Here is an 18,297-nt window from a genome sequence, read left to right on the forward strand (position 1 = left end):
ACAGAAACTGGATCAGCACTGCTGAAGGTACAGTCATGTGCCCATCTAGTAGGGTAACAGTCAAAATTATTTCCTAGGTGTGCAAAGCCATCTCTTCTGCTGGAGATCACCTATTTCCAGGAAATCATCCAAAACACTGGACTGTAGTCTACTTTGCACAGCATATTTCTCCCACCCTTTAGCACACTCCTGGCTTAACCTGAGTACCAGTACATGAGTACTCTGGGTGAACCTCAGTATGAATAGGCATGGGATTGTGGTTCTCTCACTTGTAGCTCCTGCACGCAGTATTGCTCAATACTGTATGCAGTGCTCATGTGAGAATCATAAATTCATGGTTTTGATTTGGTGCCCAGTTTGATCTCTTATTTGGAGCATACATTAGATCCATGCATGCTCCAAAGGATTGGTTATCCTTTTTTGTTTTCCATAGCAAATTCTTTTTATTTTGCCTCATTGGCCTGCAAAAGTCTAGCTGCATCCATTCAGTCTGGCTAAAAGAAGACAGATTAGTATTTGCAGCTGAAATTTTGATACTACAGCAACATGGTTACTTTTCTACAGAAACGAAATCTGAAAAGCTGGGATTTGGCATGTTGACTTAGTCAAAAATGGCAGACTCTGGTTTTACTATTCCTTTCACAGGTTGTTGATAGGCTACAGCAAAAAGTATTCTCCATTAACTTTTCTGTAACCTTGGAGTGAGGCATACTGTCTGAAAGCACACACCTACTGAATTAGCAGCAAAAGAAAGGCAAAGAGAGGAGAAATGTAAAAGTGATAGCATATATTTTTTAACAGGAGTTCCAGGGGGCATTTAAGGAATTAACAAACAACAAATATGACATCTATACCAGACACATCAGCAGAGTCTCTAGCAGAGGAATCAAATTATTGAACAAAATTTACCATATTAGAGAGTGGAAACAATATGTGCTTCCTGAATATACCTGTATGAGAATATACTTAATTTATATATTCCTCTATGCCATGTAAGGGAATAAATGCAGAACCTGAAAAAAAGTCATTACTGCTCTGTAAGGGACAGTCATGTCTCACACCTCTGCAGTTCTTTGTATGTGTGGACAAGATTGGTACAGGTAGATTTCATTCACTTGGAGTTATTTCCAAGTAGCATTCAGCGGGATACATCTGCAGCTGCTCTCAAAAAACATCGACTCTCCTCGGTTAGAAGGAAAAGTCTTTACAGTCAGCATTGATGCACAACTCTTGACATCAGCATTCACAGTGCAGAAAGGTCTACCACAGAGTGCAAAAAGCATCTGTTTGGAGTCTGTGCCATGGAGCAGACTCAGAAGTAAAGATGTTAAGTAGTGTAGCAAGAATCTTGATGGCAGTGTTTGTCCTTGATAGAGGATGCTGAGTATGCTACAGATTTACATGCTTTCTTATCCGCCCCCCTCCCCCCCCCCCGTTAGACACTTGGGCACATCTGAAACTTTTTGCTCAGTGTGAGTCCGATGGGGCACGCTGTGTTAAGAAACTTCATTGCATTGCAAGAATAGGCTTTGAGAAAGAAAAACATAGTATAATCATTACAGGAACCCATCTCCTATGTGCCTGTCATCGCTATGACAGCAAGAGGCAGTCTGCAGCAAGCAGTACAAACCCATCCTGTGTCATCAGCTTTGGAGAACACCACCTGGTGCTTGATCCATGCTGATTAATTCTCTAAACTAGATCTTGCTAAAGGTTATGATTGGAAAAATGCTGTGCTCCGATTTTTTTATAAGCATCTATCCTTTAGGATTCAGGTGCTGTAAAACAATTGTCATTTAGCTAATTTTGGTCACATTGGTGCTTCTCCATTAAGTCCTGGCAGTACAGCTTCACTTGCAGTTGCTATATTTATATGACTTTTTTGATGTGTGAAATATATAGAGAAAAATGAAAAGCCTGTCAGCATGTAAGAATAAAAGTCATCAGTTCCCTGGAACACAAAGAATAAAAATATTCAATACCTTAGTACTAGAAAAATGAATGCAAATGAGTCACCCTCACAGTAAGGCTACAGGCAGCTGGATCGTGAGGGTATTTTTCTGTTCTCTTTTCCTTTTTGTAATGAGAACAATGTATCGTTGTCTCTCATATATTCTGTAAATTACAGAAGTGTTTTGCACACCTATCATTTAACCTTTCAGCACTCTGTACATCACCTGGCTCTCCTGTGCATATTTGTACAAGTTTTTAACATGAGTACAAGAAATGGCTTGGAAAGTTTATCCAAACAAAACATACTTAGAAGGTCAGGAAAAGTGAAAATGCATCTCTAACTCACAAAATACTATTGACAAATAAAAAAAAATAAATAAATGGCAAAATTTAGGGCCAGCAAGATAATCAGGGGACTGAAGCATCTTCCTTATGAGGAAAGGCTGCAGAAACTGGCGCTGTTTACTCTAGAGGAGACTGAGGTAGGATCTCATTAATAAGTATATAAATGGTGAATGTCAGGAGGTTGGGACATCCCTTTTTTCTATTGTAGCTAGCAACAGGACAAGGAATAACGGGATGAGACTGGAATACAAAAAGTTCCATTTAAACATAAGAAAAATTATTTTACTGTTCAGGTGAGGGAGCAGTGGCACAGGCTGCCCAGGAAGGGTGTGGAGTCTCCTTCCTTGGAAGTCTTCAGTACCTACCTGGACACATTCCTGTGTGACCTGATTTAGATGGACCTGCTTCTGCATGAGGGTTGGCCTAGATGATCGCTAAAGGTGCCTTCCAACCCCTACCATTCTATGATTCTATGAAAATTTGGAAAGGAGGACATTTTCAAAATGGTACCTGTATACTAGAAAAGCACAGTGATTGGCTTCACCATTAACAGCTACCATTCCTAAAGCATGTACTTAGTTTTACCCTAAGGTTGTTCATCCAAGGATTCAGATCAGACCTTCTGAGTGAGGAAGCTTCTGCTTTTCCAAGTTTTCAAACCCATCCTCCCAGTGCAATATGGAAAGAAGCAGCACGCACATTGCATGACAAGAAATGGATGTGAGCCATGGGCATAGTCTTCTTAGCGTGACTTCTTTCAGCATGAAGCCCCCATGGGTGCATTGCAAAAGTAGGACATATTTCTTTTATCACAGAACTAAGGATCAAGTGCACATGGTCATCAGACTCTAAATTAAACCTGTTATTTTTGGGAAAAGGGGATTCTGTAGCAGGAGAGAGGAAACAGCTGAAAAGTAACTATGATTCCAGTCTGCTTGTGGGTTGCAAGAAGGAAACATAAGGAGCACTATTAATTGCTTAACTCTTCTTACAACAGCATTGCTAATGACTAGAAGTATAAGCAGTGTTTATCTAATTATTTTAATGAAAATTTCACAGTAATTTAATATTTCTTCTCATTTTTCTGTATTTCTCCCATCCATATTTCAAGAAGCACAAAAAATAAAGAGCAAGTGCGTTTTGACAAACAAAAGGCAAAATCCTAGCAGACCTCTATAAAGGTAAGGGAAATAATCTATTAATAATCTGCCTGGAGCCTTAGACTTTATATTTAGTTTGTCTCTATCTGCAGACATAGCTGCTGCTCTTGTGGTGTTTTCACTGTGGCTGGATGGATTACCAGTAGACCATCTGTTCAGTTGGTGAGAAAAAAACATGATTGACAGATGCCACCAACCTAAGACAGACATCTCCATTTGGTGCTGCCTGCAGAGTATAACTACATGCTGAGTTGCCTCTTCCTTCAAGTGGTGGATTAAATACATTCACTCTGAAGTGATGGAATGTGTTTCATGATTGTTACAGCCTGTTTCTCTGACACATATTCAACTACTATGTGCCTGTCTTCTCCTTTCCAATTTACTAAAACCTAAGAAGTTGTAAATCTAATCTCTAAGCTGGCAGGATGCTGAGGGGATGAGGCACCGCAGATATCTGAGGGCAGATAATCCTGTTTATCTCCAGGACTGTGGAGGCTGCAGGAAGAACTGGCAAAGTGCAAGACACCCTGACACCCACCCATTAGTGTAAGGACGCATCATCTTCGTGTTGCTGTCATTCAGCCCAATGACTGTGATTTTGCTTTGTTTCATCGTTCAAGTGTTGCTTTTCCAGGAAAGGCTGTTGTAAGGTTGGATTCGGGAACAGTCTTTTTATTTCTCAATGTGGAGGCAAGTTTTGCTCTACTTCAGGACTCACAGCTACCATACAGACAACTGTCAAGTAAAGGAGACCCTCCAAAATGAAGATGAAGAGGATATTAAAGCAGCACAGTGGATTTTCAAGGTAAGACAAAACCCAGAGTTATCCAAATGTCCTGACGGAGGGGAAACATGATGTATTTGGAAAACAAAGAAAGTGTTCATGTCATATATAACAGCCATATACTGTTTGTCACCAAGACATTGGTGTTCATGTAGTTTTCTTTTATTCCTGAGCCTCATTCTCTGTGCTCTGTTCCACAGAAGAAGCTAACCTCTGTCATTAAAAGGGTGAGGGAAAACATGTTTCATGCTACTTAGACACTGAAGAGGTCTATAATTCTTACTGCTGAAAATGCAGATTATTTTTATTGATAATTAACAAAAGAAGATATCTCAGAAAAATCAAACACAGTATAATACTAAAATATATTAGGGTGTTACAGTAAAGTACAGTGCACTTGTAGAGTTGAACCACTTCCTTAACTAAAACCAAGTCACATATCTTCTAGATTGTCAAAAGCCTGAGGGCTGCCTGAGGGGTGAACCAATGTTATTTGTGGTGAGCAGAACTCTCCTGTGTAAGAGACAGATGCAAGAAACATTATAGAAACTTTGGTGCAGAAGTAGTGCACCTTGAGCAAAGTCACACACTCTTGGAAACGACAAAGTCTGGGTTTTTTTCAGACTTAACAGTACCAGAGAGGAGAGATTGTTGGCAGAGTTGGTAAAAGGCAAGATGGGGAAAGAAGCCGTTCCCCATTCTACATCAGTCCTACAGATGTTCAAGTTAAAGCAAGAATTGGCTTCTGCAATCCATCTCTTTAGCCAGTGCAAGTCCATTTCCAGGAGGCCATTTCATTTGAATTACAGGAATATACCCATCAGAAATCCTAAATGACTTTCACTGCTTTTGCCGAGAGCAAGTACTCAGCCTGCTTTGCCACTATCAGGAAACTATCTCTGATAATGAACCAAGTACACTCCTTTCAGAATTTTGTGTCATTCTGTCTCATTATCTGTCCATTTAGCATGTGAGCCTGAGGACTTCTTGGTCCTCTTGAAGGTACAGGGGGTTTTGTCACAAGCACAATGGCTCTTGGATTTAACCCTTGGTACTGAAACTCATATATGGAGTTATTCACAGCTCATGTTCCTAGCAGTTTCTCATTTAGCCATTCTTTTATTCATTCCAGGTGAATAGTTCTTTCCAACTTGGTGATCCTTTTATGGCTCTCTCCTGAAGCTGTAGTTTGTTGCCAAGTCTCTGAGAACATGGTGCACAGGACTGAGTAAGGGACCTCAGAGAAGAATAATTTCTCTGCTCTGCAAAGGAGTATATCTACAGAGGGACCTAAATAACCTGGCCTGCAAGGTTCAAGGCCACTTAATCTTCACAGTTCCTTAAAGACCAGTGCTGCCAGCTTCCCTTCTACTGCTGATTATCTATCCCATTTACTTTGTTCTGTGCTTATGTTTCTAAATGCTGCAGCTCTACCATCATGGCTCACACCTCTGGTAGCAGGGACAGCGTGCCAGGAAAGCCCAGGAGATGCTCTGTAACCACCTCATGGATTTACATGATTTCCTAGTACTTAGGATATCAGCTTGAAGTTTGTAAGGTTTGTAAGATTCAAGACCAGTTTGTCTGTCACACTCCCAGAAATAGAAAAGATCACATCACAACTTTCTTTTTTTCTTTTTTTTTCTAGTGGCATTGAACCCTGCAGAAAGTTCAGATTCCTTCTGGTAAAATGTTTCTATATGCAACACTGGTCACTATACATAAATTATATTCTTAGACCCATAATTTGTGTGATGGACAGGGTCTTTGACCACACCGATTCCTGAGTCCTCATTAATTCCCACATTCCTTTCCACCTTACACAAGGCTTTGAATTTGATGCTTCTGAGCGTGAGCAGTGGCTGCTTCTGACAGCAAGTTGTCATCTGATTCAACATGCCAAACAGTAAAAAAGTTTCAATATTAAATAAATTGGTATTAAAAAAAAAAACCACATAAATCTCAACTCTTTTAACAGAACACCTGAATTAGGTTTTTTTATTCTTGAACATGCTTTCAAACAGAAACTGAATTAACAAGAGAAATGTTTTGTGAAAAGTGGTAGGCCTTTTAAATTGTCTTCATGACATTTAAATTAACTCACTGAGTTGTTTATTTCTAATCTCCATTTGCATGGCTTAAAAAGCCTTTCCCTCTGACATGTTTGCTTTTTGATTTATAAAAGTGTTAAAAAGCAAAAGTGAATAAACTACTTTTACCAACCTCAACACAAAGAGGCAAGGACTTAACCAGAGCTAACACATACAGATTCTTGTCTTTTCACAATGAGCTTTTTGCAACTTAACAAAGTGAACACCCCTAAAAATTACCGTGCACAAGGAGATAGTGAGAGGTTGCAAATACACCGCAGATTTTTCTTAATGATAAATTTTGGCCAAAATCTTGTTACACAAAGCTCATTGTCATCACTTCCTCAGAAGAGGATGAGAATGTTCTCCACAGAGATGCCATATTTTAGCTTACATCCAGGTTACATCTGTGTAGAACCCATTTCACTTCTGTAACATGATTTCTAACAATAAAGGCTCCAGATGTGATAGGGTTTACAGACTGACTAGGCAAATGCAGATAGGACAGCAGTGGCAGGGCTCTGAGGGTACTAATAGGTGTTAATGTCCTTGACGAGCCACACCTGGAGCCTCCACCCTCACCCATGAACTCAGCAGCTCCATTTCAGCTCAGCTCTGAGGGCCTCTTCCCTACCTGCTTGAGCTGTGTAGAAGGAATGCTGGTCTGCAGCAGAGTGACAGCCTTGCCCCATTTGGTGGTGGAGTTAGCTGGTTGCAACCTTAACCTTCACCCTGGCCTGAATTCCTGGCTTGATCTTGGCTGACCCTCGTGACCATGGGCTTGCCTCATGATTGTGGGACCTGATCTTAACACTGATCCAAGGGGCTGACTTCCACCTTACTGTGATATTGCTTTACAATCTGAACATTGCTTGAATCACCTCTACGTCTGTCCTGTTTGCTTTGCTTCAGGTGCTGTGGGATAGGCTGTGGGATCCCCTTGGCTTTCAGCTCACCTTCCCTGAGGGAGCAGCCCTCTTCTTGCTGCTCCCTTGGAAGCAGAATCCTTTCCAGCTTCTGTTGAGATCTGCCTTACCTGTAAGGATTTTCTTGCCCTTCTTCCCCAAGGCACAGAGCAGAGAGGTGGTGAAAAGCAATGTTAAATGAGACGGTGTGTGCCAAGGAAAGGCAGAGATCAAGTATTAAGCCACTTTAAACATCAGTCTCTAGGCTGAGGCCTAGTGATAGATAACCTAGTTGTAGCAGCAGCATCTTTCTGATTGTCAAGTCCTGCCATTTGAGATCTGTGTGGGAGGCCAGGCAGAAACTGAAATGGGCACGCTATCTGGAAGAACAGCACACGGGAAGTATGACATCCGTTTTACCTCACTTAGTTACTCTAAGCTCTGCAGAAATCCTTTGGGTTTGGAGATATCAAACATTATTCCATGAACTTCACACAATGCAGAAATGGCTCGTGACCATGCATAGCTCATCTAAATTGTTTGGCAACTGCTGTGAATCCTGATTTGTTTGATAATATAGGGATCCATTCACAAACAACTCCAGAAAGGACAAAAATCATAAGAGATGTTATTTGCAAAGGACAACGTGCTAGTTCAGTGATTACACTCCTTTACCACGTTCTCTAGTGTCCTCAGCTGATGGTCACTGTGAGTCATTAATTCCTATTACTGTTAACAGTCTCTCTGAAGTCAGATATTGTCTTCATCTTTTTATAAGAGTAAGAATAGTCCTGATATTAGTAAATATACTCACCCTCTTTGGTCAGTATAATCTCTCCCAAATACATTTCCATGTCAGGAGTGTTTATTTGGTGAATTCTGTTTTCAAACATAGGTGTGGTAGCGTGTATGTCTTAAAGCTTGTGATTGTGTCATTGGAACAAACCAAGCAGTAACTTCTACCGAGAATACATTATTTCTGTTCTTTTCAGCAGGTGTTGTGCTTACTTAAATAGGCTGAAACACAGTTTAGTAGTCACATCTTATCTAATTCTTATGTTTGAGATGGGCAAGGGATGCAAACTGTATGTATGGTTGTGGATTGAATCACTTGGCAGCTCACATTCTTTATCTTGGCCGAAACAGTTATTCTTACACTGCAGATGTAAAATTTGAAACGTTTGATGCTCTGCTTTATTCCTCAGCAACGTTTCACGTGAAGACAGAATTATGGAAGAGAAATATTAGTATTACAGCATATTTAGGAGCACCAATTATGAGCACCTAGTTTTATAGACAACTACTTTGATAATACAGTATACTTTTAGTTAGGGAAAATAGTAGGTGTTTTGCTGAATAGTTAAAGATAATGAGGTAAAATTGTATGCAGTTGATTTTTAAAGTAAGCAAAATTACTGCTAGGACAAGCTGGAGAACATTCTCTGTGATTTTCTGTACTGGTTATTTTTGTTTTTATGACATGTATGCCTTATAGCAAGGGGGGTTTTTTTGTTCCTGAAGCATTGTTACTAGTTAAGAAAGGGCTACTCCTGAATATTTTTACAAACTAAGTGTCAATCCTTTTGAGACCTGCAGAGTCCAGTAAAATATTGATGCACATCTCATCAGCAGACCTGCTGGGTGAATTAAGGGCTGTTAGCCCTTAAACCCTGCAAGAGGGGTCAGGTAGAAATTGGAAGTGGTTTCTCATTTGCAAGAGAATTCCTCCAAGGGAAAACCTGTTTTATTAACTCAGAAGTCACTAAGTACTGCTGGGGCAAAGAAGGCTGTATTTCAGGGTTACTCCACACACAGGTCTTTAGGACTTATTAGGGTTAGGTCATCCATGCTGTAAAAAAGACTGTGTTAGTCATTTCTTGAGTTAGAGTCCTTGCTTTCATCTGGTCATCTGAAGTGAGACATCTGTTAGCTTAACATTAGTACTGGTAACTACGGTAAAGACATTTAGTATTGCAATGATTTTGGTTCATCAGAGTACAAATCTGCTGGCTGGGTAAAGTTCCTACAATTTTCTGTATAGGTTGAAGGAATTAAAAGAAGCCAATATGATGAAAGTGAAAAGTACAGGACTGGAATCCAAAATAAACATTAATACCTACTAAATAATTACTCTCATAGGTAAAAACACTGTGATCCACAAGAGGCTGTGGTCACCTCAGTGACCAGCAGTTTTGCATGCTGCATTTAGGTGTGCTGATGACCCCTGGAGCCTATGTGTTTGAGTCCAAGTGTCTGTGTATGGAAGAGTGTAACTGAGTACATAGGGATGGGATCCAGCAAGCCACTATTCTGGAGAGGTGGCCATCGACAGAAACACAAGTGACATTAGAGCTAGGTCTCTCCTTTTGTTCGTGAACCAGTCAACATGGCTTTACCAAATGGAAATCATGTTTGACCAATCTGATAGCCTTCTGTGAAGATGTAACCAGCTGGATAGATGGTGCCAGTGCAGGGTATGTGGTTTATCTTGATTTCCGTAAAGCATTTGACACCGTCTCCCACAGCATTCTTGCAGCAAAACTGAGAAAGTGTGGGCTGGATGGTCAGGTCATGAGATGGATTGTGAACTGGTTGAAGGGAAGAAGGCAGAGAGTGGTGATTAATGAAGCAGGGTCTAGTGCGAGGTCTGTATCTAGTAGAGTCCCTAGAGGGTCGGTGCTGGGACTGGTACTGTTGAATATATTCATTAATGACCTTGATGAGGGAACAGAGGGTACTGTCAGCAAATTTGCTGATGACACTAAACTGGGAGGAGTGGCTGACACACCAGAATGTGCTGCCATTCAACGAGACCTGGACAGGCTGGAGAGTTGGGCAGGGAGAAATCTAATGAAATTCAACAAAGGCAAGTGTGAAGTCTTGCATCTGGGAAAGAATAACCCCATGTACCAGTACAGGCTGGGGAATGAACTGTTAGAGAGTAGTGTAGCGGAAAGGGACCTGGGAGTCCTGGTGGACAGCAGGATGAGCATGAGCCAACAATGTGCCCTTGTGTCCAAGAATACCAATGGCATCCCGGGTGTATTAGAAGGGCAGTAGGTCAAGAGAGGTTCTCCTCTTCCTCTACTCTTCACCTGTGAGACCACATCTGAAATACTGTGTCCAGTTCTGGGCCCCTCACTTCAAGGAGGACAGTGAGCTGCTGGAGAGGGTTCAGAACAGGGCCACAACGATGATGGAGTGGAGCATCTCCCTTATGATGAGAGAGGTGCGGTTCTTCAGCTTGGAGAAGAGGAGACTGAGGAAGTGACCTCATTAATGTTTACAAATACGTAAAGAGTGGCTGCCAGGTGGATGGAGGCAGGCTCTTCTCAATTATGTCCAATAATAGAACAAGGGGCAATGGATACAAGTTGTAACATAATAGATTCCAAAGAAATACAAGGAAGAATTTCTTCACTGTGAGGGTGAGGTAGCACTGGAACAGGCTGCCCAGATGGGTTGTGGAGTCTCCTTCTCTGGAGGCATTCAAAACCCATCTGGGCAAGTTCCTGTGACCTACTCTAGGTGGTCTTTCTCTGGCAGGGGGCTTGGACTAGATGATCTTTTGAAGTCCGTTCCAACCTTTAAGATTCCATGATTCTATGACCCAGACATACTCCAGAAATTAGTTCAAAACCATCCCCTGAGGTGACTTAAAACCACACATGTCGGAAGAATAACCTGACCACTTAACTGTAATGTGCCTGTGAGAAGGGTAACAGAAGCCCCGTCCTTCCTTTCTGTTGAAATCATTCTTTGTTATATAATAATATTCCTGATATAGAGGGAGAGAAATGCTTTACTGTGTTTAAGGGTCTTTACCACATGAGGTTCTGGGACTGAAATCAAAATACTTCCATTTTCCTTTTTAACGGGTATTCAGTGAGGCCTAGACCAAAATCCACAGGAAGGCCATTTGCAGCTAGGTTGGAAACTCATCCTCCTTCCCCTCCATCTGGATAGCCAGATCCAAGCCAGGGAGGGCACTTCTGAAAGCCGAGGCTGACAGACTGCCTCCAGCAGCTAGGCCACCAGCCTGGGAGATCAATCCTTTCAAATTCAGAGTGGAAGAAAGATCTGAGCCTATATCTCCTGTATCTCCAACAAACATGCTAACAGCAACATTCAGACATGACAGTCTAGGGATGGGAGCAAGGTGGGAGCTGGAGCTATAGCTCCCAAATGAAGGGATGATGCACATAACAGGGCCAAATTGGGTCCATAACTTTCTTTGAAAGATGCAGTGTAAATGCTGTTTCCTGTGATTAGGAGTTTCCTCTGACCCCATGAAGAAGTTCCCCATGCAGCTTGCTGGTGTTTTTTAGATGAGATATTTAGATACCAGCTCTGCCCATGGAGGATGAGGGAGCAGGCCCTGGTGCCTAATTCAACCTTTTGAGCCCCACTGGGAGCTGTAAAGGACCACATGCTGTGAACAGGGCACCCTTTAGTGAGCCTGGTCCTGAAAGACACAAAGCAAGCTACTGCCTTAGCTGGTATCAGTGGATGGGACTCATTTGCACTTGCTTGCTACTCCTGGGCAGCCTTGCAGAGACCTTTCATGCTTGATTTGGAGTTTTCTTCTCCCCATGTCTCCTCTGAATATCCATAGTGTGCTAGTCTGCTCCAGGCAGTTCCAAACATTATATATAACTCCTTTAAAAAATAATATGAATAATAATAAGAACAGATGAATGTGGTTCATACAGGAATTTTTCTGTCAAGCAGAAAAAGTTGTCTGCTTTTTTACTGTGGAGGTGGTTGAACAATGGGACAGGTTTGCCTGAGAGGCTTTGAAGTCTCCATCCTTGGAGGTATTCAAACCCTGCTTGGCATGGTCCTAGGAAGCCTGAGATCAGGAGGTTGGACCAAACTATCTGCAGAGGCACCTTCTAACCTCAACTATTCTGTGAAACAAAGAGTTCTTCACAGTGACTATCTTTTTAAATTGTTTTGTAATTACATGGCATAATATATTTTTTTAAATTCATAAAAGATTTTTCTTTTCCATCCAGAAACCTTGTTCTGAGCATAGCTAGCTGTACTGCTCAGCCTTGTCTACGAGCCAATAATAGCTGCGCAGGCAGCAATCAGAGGGCATTCTTTTATAAAAGTTGTCAAAATAATAATGCACTACACATTAATGGGTGGATTACTTGCATATTAATGGTGTGCAAATTTTCTAGTCCTCAGAGATAATTTGCAATCATGTGTTTTTGCAATTTAGTGATTTACGTAATTTACCTTTGAAATAGCCCCAAAACTTCCTTTTTAGCTGTGCACCTTTGAAATGGAAAAATGTAGAATCCTCATCTGATTAGGATATTTCTGTCAGAGAGAACTTAATGAATACAAAAACCCAAAGATAAACTGTTTTTACACTAGTTCCAGAAATTTGTCAGCCAGACAATCCTAGACTGACCTGAATTACAGAGACTGTCTTCATTAATATAAGATGACCTTCATGAAGTGGAACAAAATGTCACGTTGTTTAATAAATAACCCACTCAATTTAAGTGTAAATCAACTAATTTGAGAGTGGGTAACTTCAGATTTACAAATACATTATTTTAGGATATCCTGCTACCAGCAAGAGTCAACAGTTTAGATAAAGGATATGGGGGAAAAAGCAACAGTTCTCTGGAAGATCATGGAGATCTTAAAAAGGCATCTAGTTTGGGTGTCTATGAGTCAGGAGAAATCAACCTGTGCTCAGGGATTTCTGAATGCCAGCAGAATTCCTAAGAGCCAGAATAAGTAGTGCCTGGGTCACAGGTTTCAGACAGTCCTCTCTAATTGGGAAATCCTTCCAGTGACCAGGAGAAGGATGTGAAGTACTGTATCACTCAAGGTAGTTCTGGGTGGGAGCTTGGAAGTGTCATCTGATCTTTGCTGCTAGGATCAACCATTCTCAGGCCCTTTGTGGTATGGATTTACCTCACCTGCTTTTTGAAAACCTCACTAACACAGTCTAGGCAGTCTGCTCCAGTGTTTTACCATCCTGCCGTTAAAAAACCATATTTAACCTAACTATCCCTGCCTGCTGGTCCTGTCAATTACTCCTTGCTGTATATGCAGGGAGCATGAAGGGTAATTTACTCCTCTGCCTTGCCTGTTTGTATACAATGCATGCTACCTGATATGTGTTTCCCATGAGTGGTAGAAATAAAGAAATAAAGAAATAAAAGCCATGAATCACATATGTGCTTTTTCACAGCAGTTTGCCCACAAAAAATTCAGACACCAGGGGAAAATATTTATTTCAAGCCACTTAGAGCCTCCTCAGTCTTACATTTCGTTGGCTCTTTCTGTGCAGTAGCAGGACATCTTTTTTTTTACTCCCATTTATTTGCATCTATTTATAAATCAGCTTCATCCAGTCAAAAGAAAAATGCAAAACAAGATCAGAGTTTTGCAAAAACTACCACAAGTTTCATCTAGGTTGCTAGATAACAGCTAGGTGCATCCTCCTGAGAGCAGGTCAAAGCTAACACCCCACCAAGCCAGGAAATGCAAAGGAGAAACTCTTCCAAAGGCCACATAAGCGGTGAAAGCACCTTGTTTATGTGCAGCATAAGTATGTTCCATCAAAAGCATTAAATCTTGACACTGAGGAATGTTATTTTTCTATCAGCCACATCCAAAAGGTGTCCTGAAGGGTAATATGTGGGAAATGGCAAGGATCTGTGAGCAGGTGAATCAGTGAAGCCTGGCCTGCAGTGGGCCTGTGCCTGCTTACTGACTGATTTTGATTTCTGAGAAAGCTTGGCCTTTCCCACAGCCCATCCCTGTGCTGGGCACCAATTCCACTGAGATTTTCAGGAACTTAGATGATGAAATCTTTAACTTAACAGATCTTCAGTTTACCACCAGATGTGGCTGGAAAGACCTCAGGAGGCAAGTTGTCTTCAATACTATACTTTTAGTGTTATTCTCAAAACAAGCCAATCCAGTTGTCCTCAATACTATACTTTTACTGTTATTCTCAAAATAAGCCAATCTAAAATACCATATCAACTGTTAAAGGTAAGAACAGACTGCAACGAACCAGGAGCTGCCTAGTAACACCACTTACGCAGCAGCCAATGGTCTTGCAAGGTGTCACATCAGTTTTCCTGGTTCATTGTTGCAGGCGCTTAATTACACTTTCAACAAGGCTCAAAACTGTTCTCAGGAGTCTAGAGATGGGAGGTGTAGGTCAAGGAATTCATACAGAAAAAGGAGAAGGACTCAGCTTTGTTTCATTATTCATTCCATTCCGTTTGTGAGCACAGCCTAATTTCAGGAAGTAGCTGAGATCTTTCTTTCCTGTGATGTCTTGTGTGATTTACTTTCAGACCAAATAAAAAGGAAAACATTTCTTACTGTTCTGTTGACTTCACTATTTCCTTTGAAGGTAATCAAGTTAAAAGTAAATAACAGTGGCTCAGACTTAAACAGAGACAGGATAAAGTATTTGTTCTTGAACTACATAACAGTTATCATTTATTATGAGAGGTAGGAGGATTCTAATATTTTAAAGTATTCATCTTCTGTCCATGCAATGCTTGATTTTGTAAAATCTGTGCTCTTCTCTTTCTTTTACCAAACTGATTTGTTTGAACACAAGCATTCCTCTGGGACAGATGTCTTTGGGGAAGAGAATCTCCTTTTAGGGATTCCTTGCCAATCCTGGAGTTTTAAGTCAAATAAGCTTTGACACGCACACCCTTTGTGCCTTTTATTACTTGGATCTGGTGCTTAGGTTTGCACAGATGCTCAGACTGTGCCAGGGAAGTGTCTGAGTTGCTCCTTTCTATCCCTTTCTCCTGTTTTCTCTTGCTCAATTTACTGATCTGTATTACCCAGAATTGTGCATGTCAATAAATGGGACATCTGTAACAGCTTTACATGATATAGGCTTTAAATAAGAGGGTTAAAAGGTTTTTTTCTCAGTTTGCATATACATCTTCTGGACTATTTGGCATGGAATAGCTGGATAGTTTTCCAGTCAGAAGACTGATAAAGTGAGTCACAGCCTTGAATGTCAGGGACATTTCTTCAAACCAGTCTTTTTTTAATGTTCACTGAAAATTTTGATTCTGAAAGATGGTTGCTACTTTTATGACAGACCAGTCTTTCCCACTGTGCTGTTTATTCTGTTCATATATACCCTGTGCAGATAACTGCATGCATTTCTCTTAAGTACAAGAATAGCATCTGCTTGAATGATTTACCTGACCAACATTGGCATACTCAGACTATAAAATCATTTCAGACTCACAAAGAAATTGGTGCTCTCTCAAGTGTCATACTGAGATCTAAACAGGCACACTTCAAACAGAAAGAAAAGCCAAACTCTACTGGTTTCTTACCAACCTTTCCAAATCATCAAGAGAAATAAGTCAGAGGTGTTAAATCACATCAGATAAAGTATAGACTATTGCAGACAGAACATTTTCAGATCCACTTTGTCTTTTCTGTGTTAGGTCAGGAAGTAAGTTTGAAATGAACTGCAGAAAGAAGACGGGAGGGACTTTTCATCTGCCCAGGAGGAACATACAGTCTTTCAAAGCAGTAGTGTAACAGAGGGAAACTGCCACAAGCATGATCTGTTAATGAGTTGGTTTGAACAATTACGCATAAATATGTGACATAAAAATAGCTTTGGCCAAATTTCTATCCATCTGAACTGCTGTTCTCCCTCTCTCAGGACACTTTTAGAATCCTCAGCAAAGTGCCATGTATTTTCAATTGCAGGGAAACATGAGTAACAGACCCAGGTTGGACAGTGGAAAAGGTACAGCCTACAGAAAGGATTGTCAGTCTCTCTGAGCATCTGACAGGAGAAACATAGTTTTACATCAAGTGCCTTCTCCAAAACCTCATTAGCTATGAGGTTGGGGGTTTTTTTCTTGAGGTCCTCTGTGTCTATCACCTGTAACTTGGTATCTGATACCTAGGAACTGATACCATTTGTAAGTCTGATCTTAAGCCTAAAGCAAGCATGACATTCAGCCAATAGTTTGTGCTGTCTGCAATCACAGTCTCTCTAATCCACGCGTGCATTCTGCAGTGGTTTTGCCTGGGCCAGGTTTTTTGGTAGTAGGGGCAGCTACAGGAGTGGCTTCTTTAAACAGCTTCCAGAAGTTTCCCTTGTAGCCCATAGGGTTAGGACCAGTCAGTTCTAAGATGGACCCCGCAGCTGACCCAGGCCTGGCCAATTAGTGACTGAGGTAATGCCTCTGTGAATAATGTACTGGAGAAGGGGAAGAAGTTGCTGCACAGTTGCTCAACTGCAGCAGCAACAGGGAGTGAGAATGTGAAAACATCTCCACAGACACCAAAGTCAATGGAGAAGGAAGGGGTGGAGGGTGCCTAGGCCCTGGAAGAAAGACTCCCCTGTGACCTGTGGTGAAGACCATGGTGAGGCAGCTGTGCCCCTGCAGTCCATGGCTGCCACTGGGGAGCAGAAATCCACTCGCAGCCCGTGGAGGAGCCCCTGCCGGAGCGAGTGGATGCCTGAAGGAGGCTGTGACTGTGTGGGAATCTCACATTTTAAGATTCAGTTTTATTTCTGATCTCTCTCAGACCTTTTCTTTCCCAAGTTGAGTCTGTTTTGCCCATGATACTAATTGCTGAGCAGTCTCTCCATTCTTCTCTCAACTCACAAGCTGTTTGTTATATTTCTCTCACTCTCCTGTCCAGTTTAGGAGGGGGAGTGATTTTATGACTTGGTGGACACCTGGCTAAACCACCACATAAGGCAGCTCTGAAAGATTAGTAAGAAATTCTGCAGGGAAGGCTCATTTCCATGGGATTATCAACATAACAGGGATAACCTGACCTCTCTAAATCAGTACTTGCTTAGTACCATTGATAGTACACTGGGGTAGATATCACCTGGACTTTCCCCATTTCTCAAATATGCTCACACCTTCTCCTCATGGTCATTCTTATCAGATCAGCTCCTCTTCCTCACATTATCACTCAAAGGTCTTTTGAAGATGCTGAAGAAATACTCCTGGTCACAACCTCAAACTAGTCTGCAATGAGACAAATAGAGAATTTGCTCTTCATGGCAGCATCTATCAGTCTAGACTATTCTTTTTGACCTCCTACTCTTTAGCAGTCTCTTATTGCCTGATCTTTATTCTTTTGTTCTTATTTTTCAAACAAATTATAGTGCATTTTTGCTTTGGTGTCTTTTCATGTTGTCTGCCACATCCCATGAGCAAGTTATACTTTCTCTCATCAGCCTTTTAACACGGCTGCATAGTTCCCCCAGTTCCATTTCAAAGGTCCAAAATCTGATGAAAAGTCAAGGGCAGAAGTCACAATGGCTTCCTCACAAATCTTGACAAGCTAGAATATTACTGTACAGCCACACTGTGCAACCAGGATGTCAAATACACTTTGAACTACTCTGAAAGCTTGAGCTGTTTGGGAATATTTCTTCTTAATTGCCTCATTAATCTTTCTTTCTGAATCAGCTCTGGAATAATAACTACAAACTATTTTGCAGTCTTGTCAGTTTGGGATTCTTCTTTAATGTAACTATATTTATTAATTACAGAACTCCTGTGTGATAAGGATGCGGTGTAACAACTTAGTTTTGTGTGACCCAGAATATCAGGAATATTCTCACAGTTCTTAGTACCTCAAGAATGACGTGTTACCATGAGAATACTTTTCCTTTGCTAATCATGAGAAAGGGAAACTACTTGTGTCTTCAGTTCTAGTTCATTTACTTTCCATTATGGGCAGCGAAGAGGACCCATACTAGCATAAGGAAGAATAGTGCTTTGACACTAAGCGTCAACTGTTGAGGTTCCTCATTCAAATTGTAAGTGCACAGTGACACCTTCTGGAAACTTGTAATGGGAGTTACCGAGCAGCTTCCTTCCATTCTCTGGAAACTCGGAATGTAGAAGCACATCTTTTTCTGGTCAACGTTTTGCCCTGCCCTTTGGTACAGGTTCTCTGATGTCATCGGGACATACACTAACAGAACGTTGTTGTGATGGGAGAATTTTTAAAAATCAACACAAATCTATAGGTTTAAAAGTTTATGAGGA

At 41.2% G+C, this 18,297-nt stretch overlaps 1 protein-coding gene across 2 annotated transcripts in view; it reads left to right on the forward strand.

The window, feature by feature from the left end:
- Positions 1 to 4,140: 4,140 nt before the first annotated feature.
- The window catches only part of RGS20 (regulator of G protein signaling 20), a 44,615-nt gene continuing 30,458 nt past the window's right edge, over positions 4,141 to 18,297 (forward strand). The window contains exons 1-2 of one of the 2 annotated variants that reach the window (XM_061995465.1): positions 4,141 to 4,263; positions 5,102 to 5,104. In XM_061995465.1, coding sequence (XP_061851449.1) covers positions 4,141 to 4,263; positions 5,102 to 5,104 — 126 coding nt within the window. The remainder of the gene's footprint in view (positions 4,264 to 5,101; positions 5,105 to 18,297) is intronic. The other variant, XM_061995464.1, reaches the window with a different exon arrangement.

The sequence above is a fragment of the Colius striatus genome, chromosome 4, assembly GCF_028858725.1.
Source record: "Colius striatus isolate bColStr4 chromosome 4, bColStr4.1.hap1, whole genome shotgun sequence".
Lineage (NCBI taxonomy): Eukaryota > Metazoa > Chordata > Aves > Coliiformes > Coliidae > Colius > Colius striatus.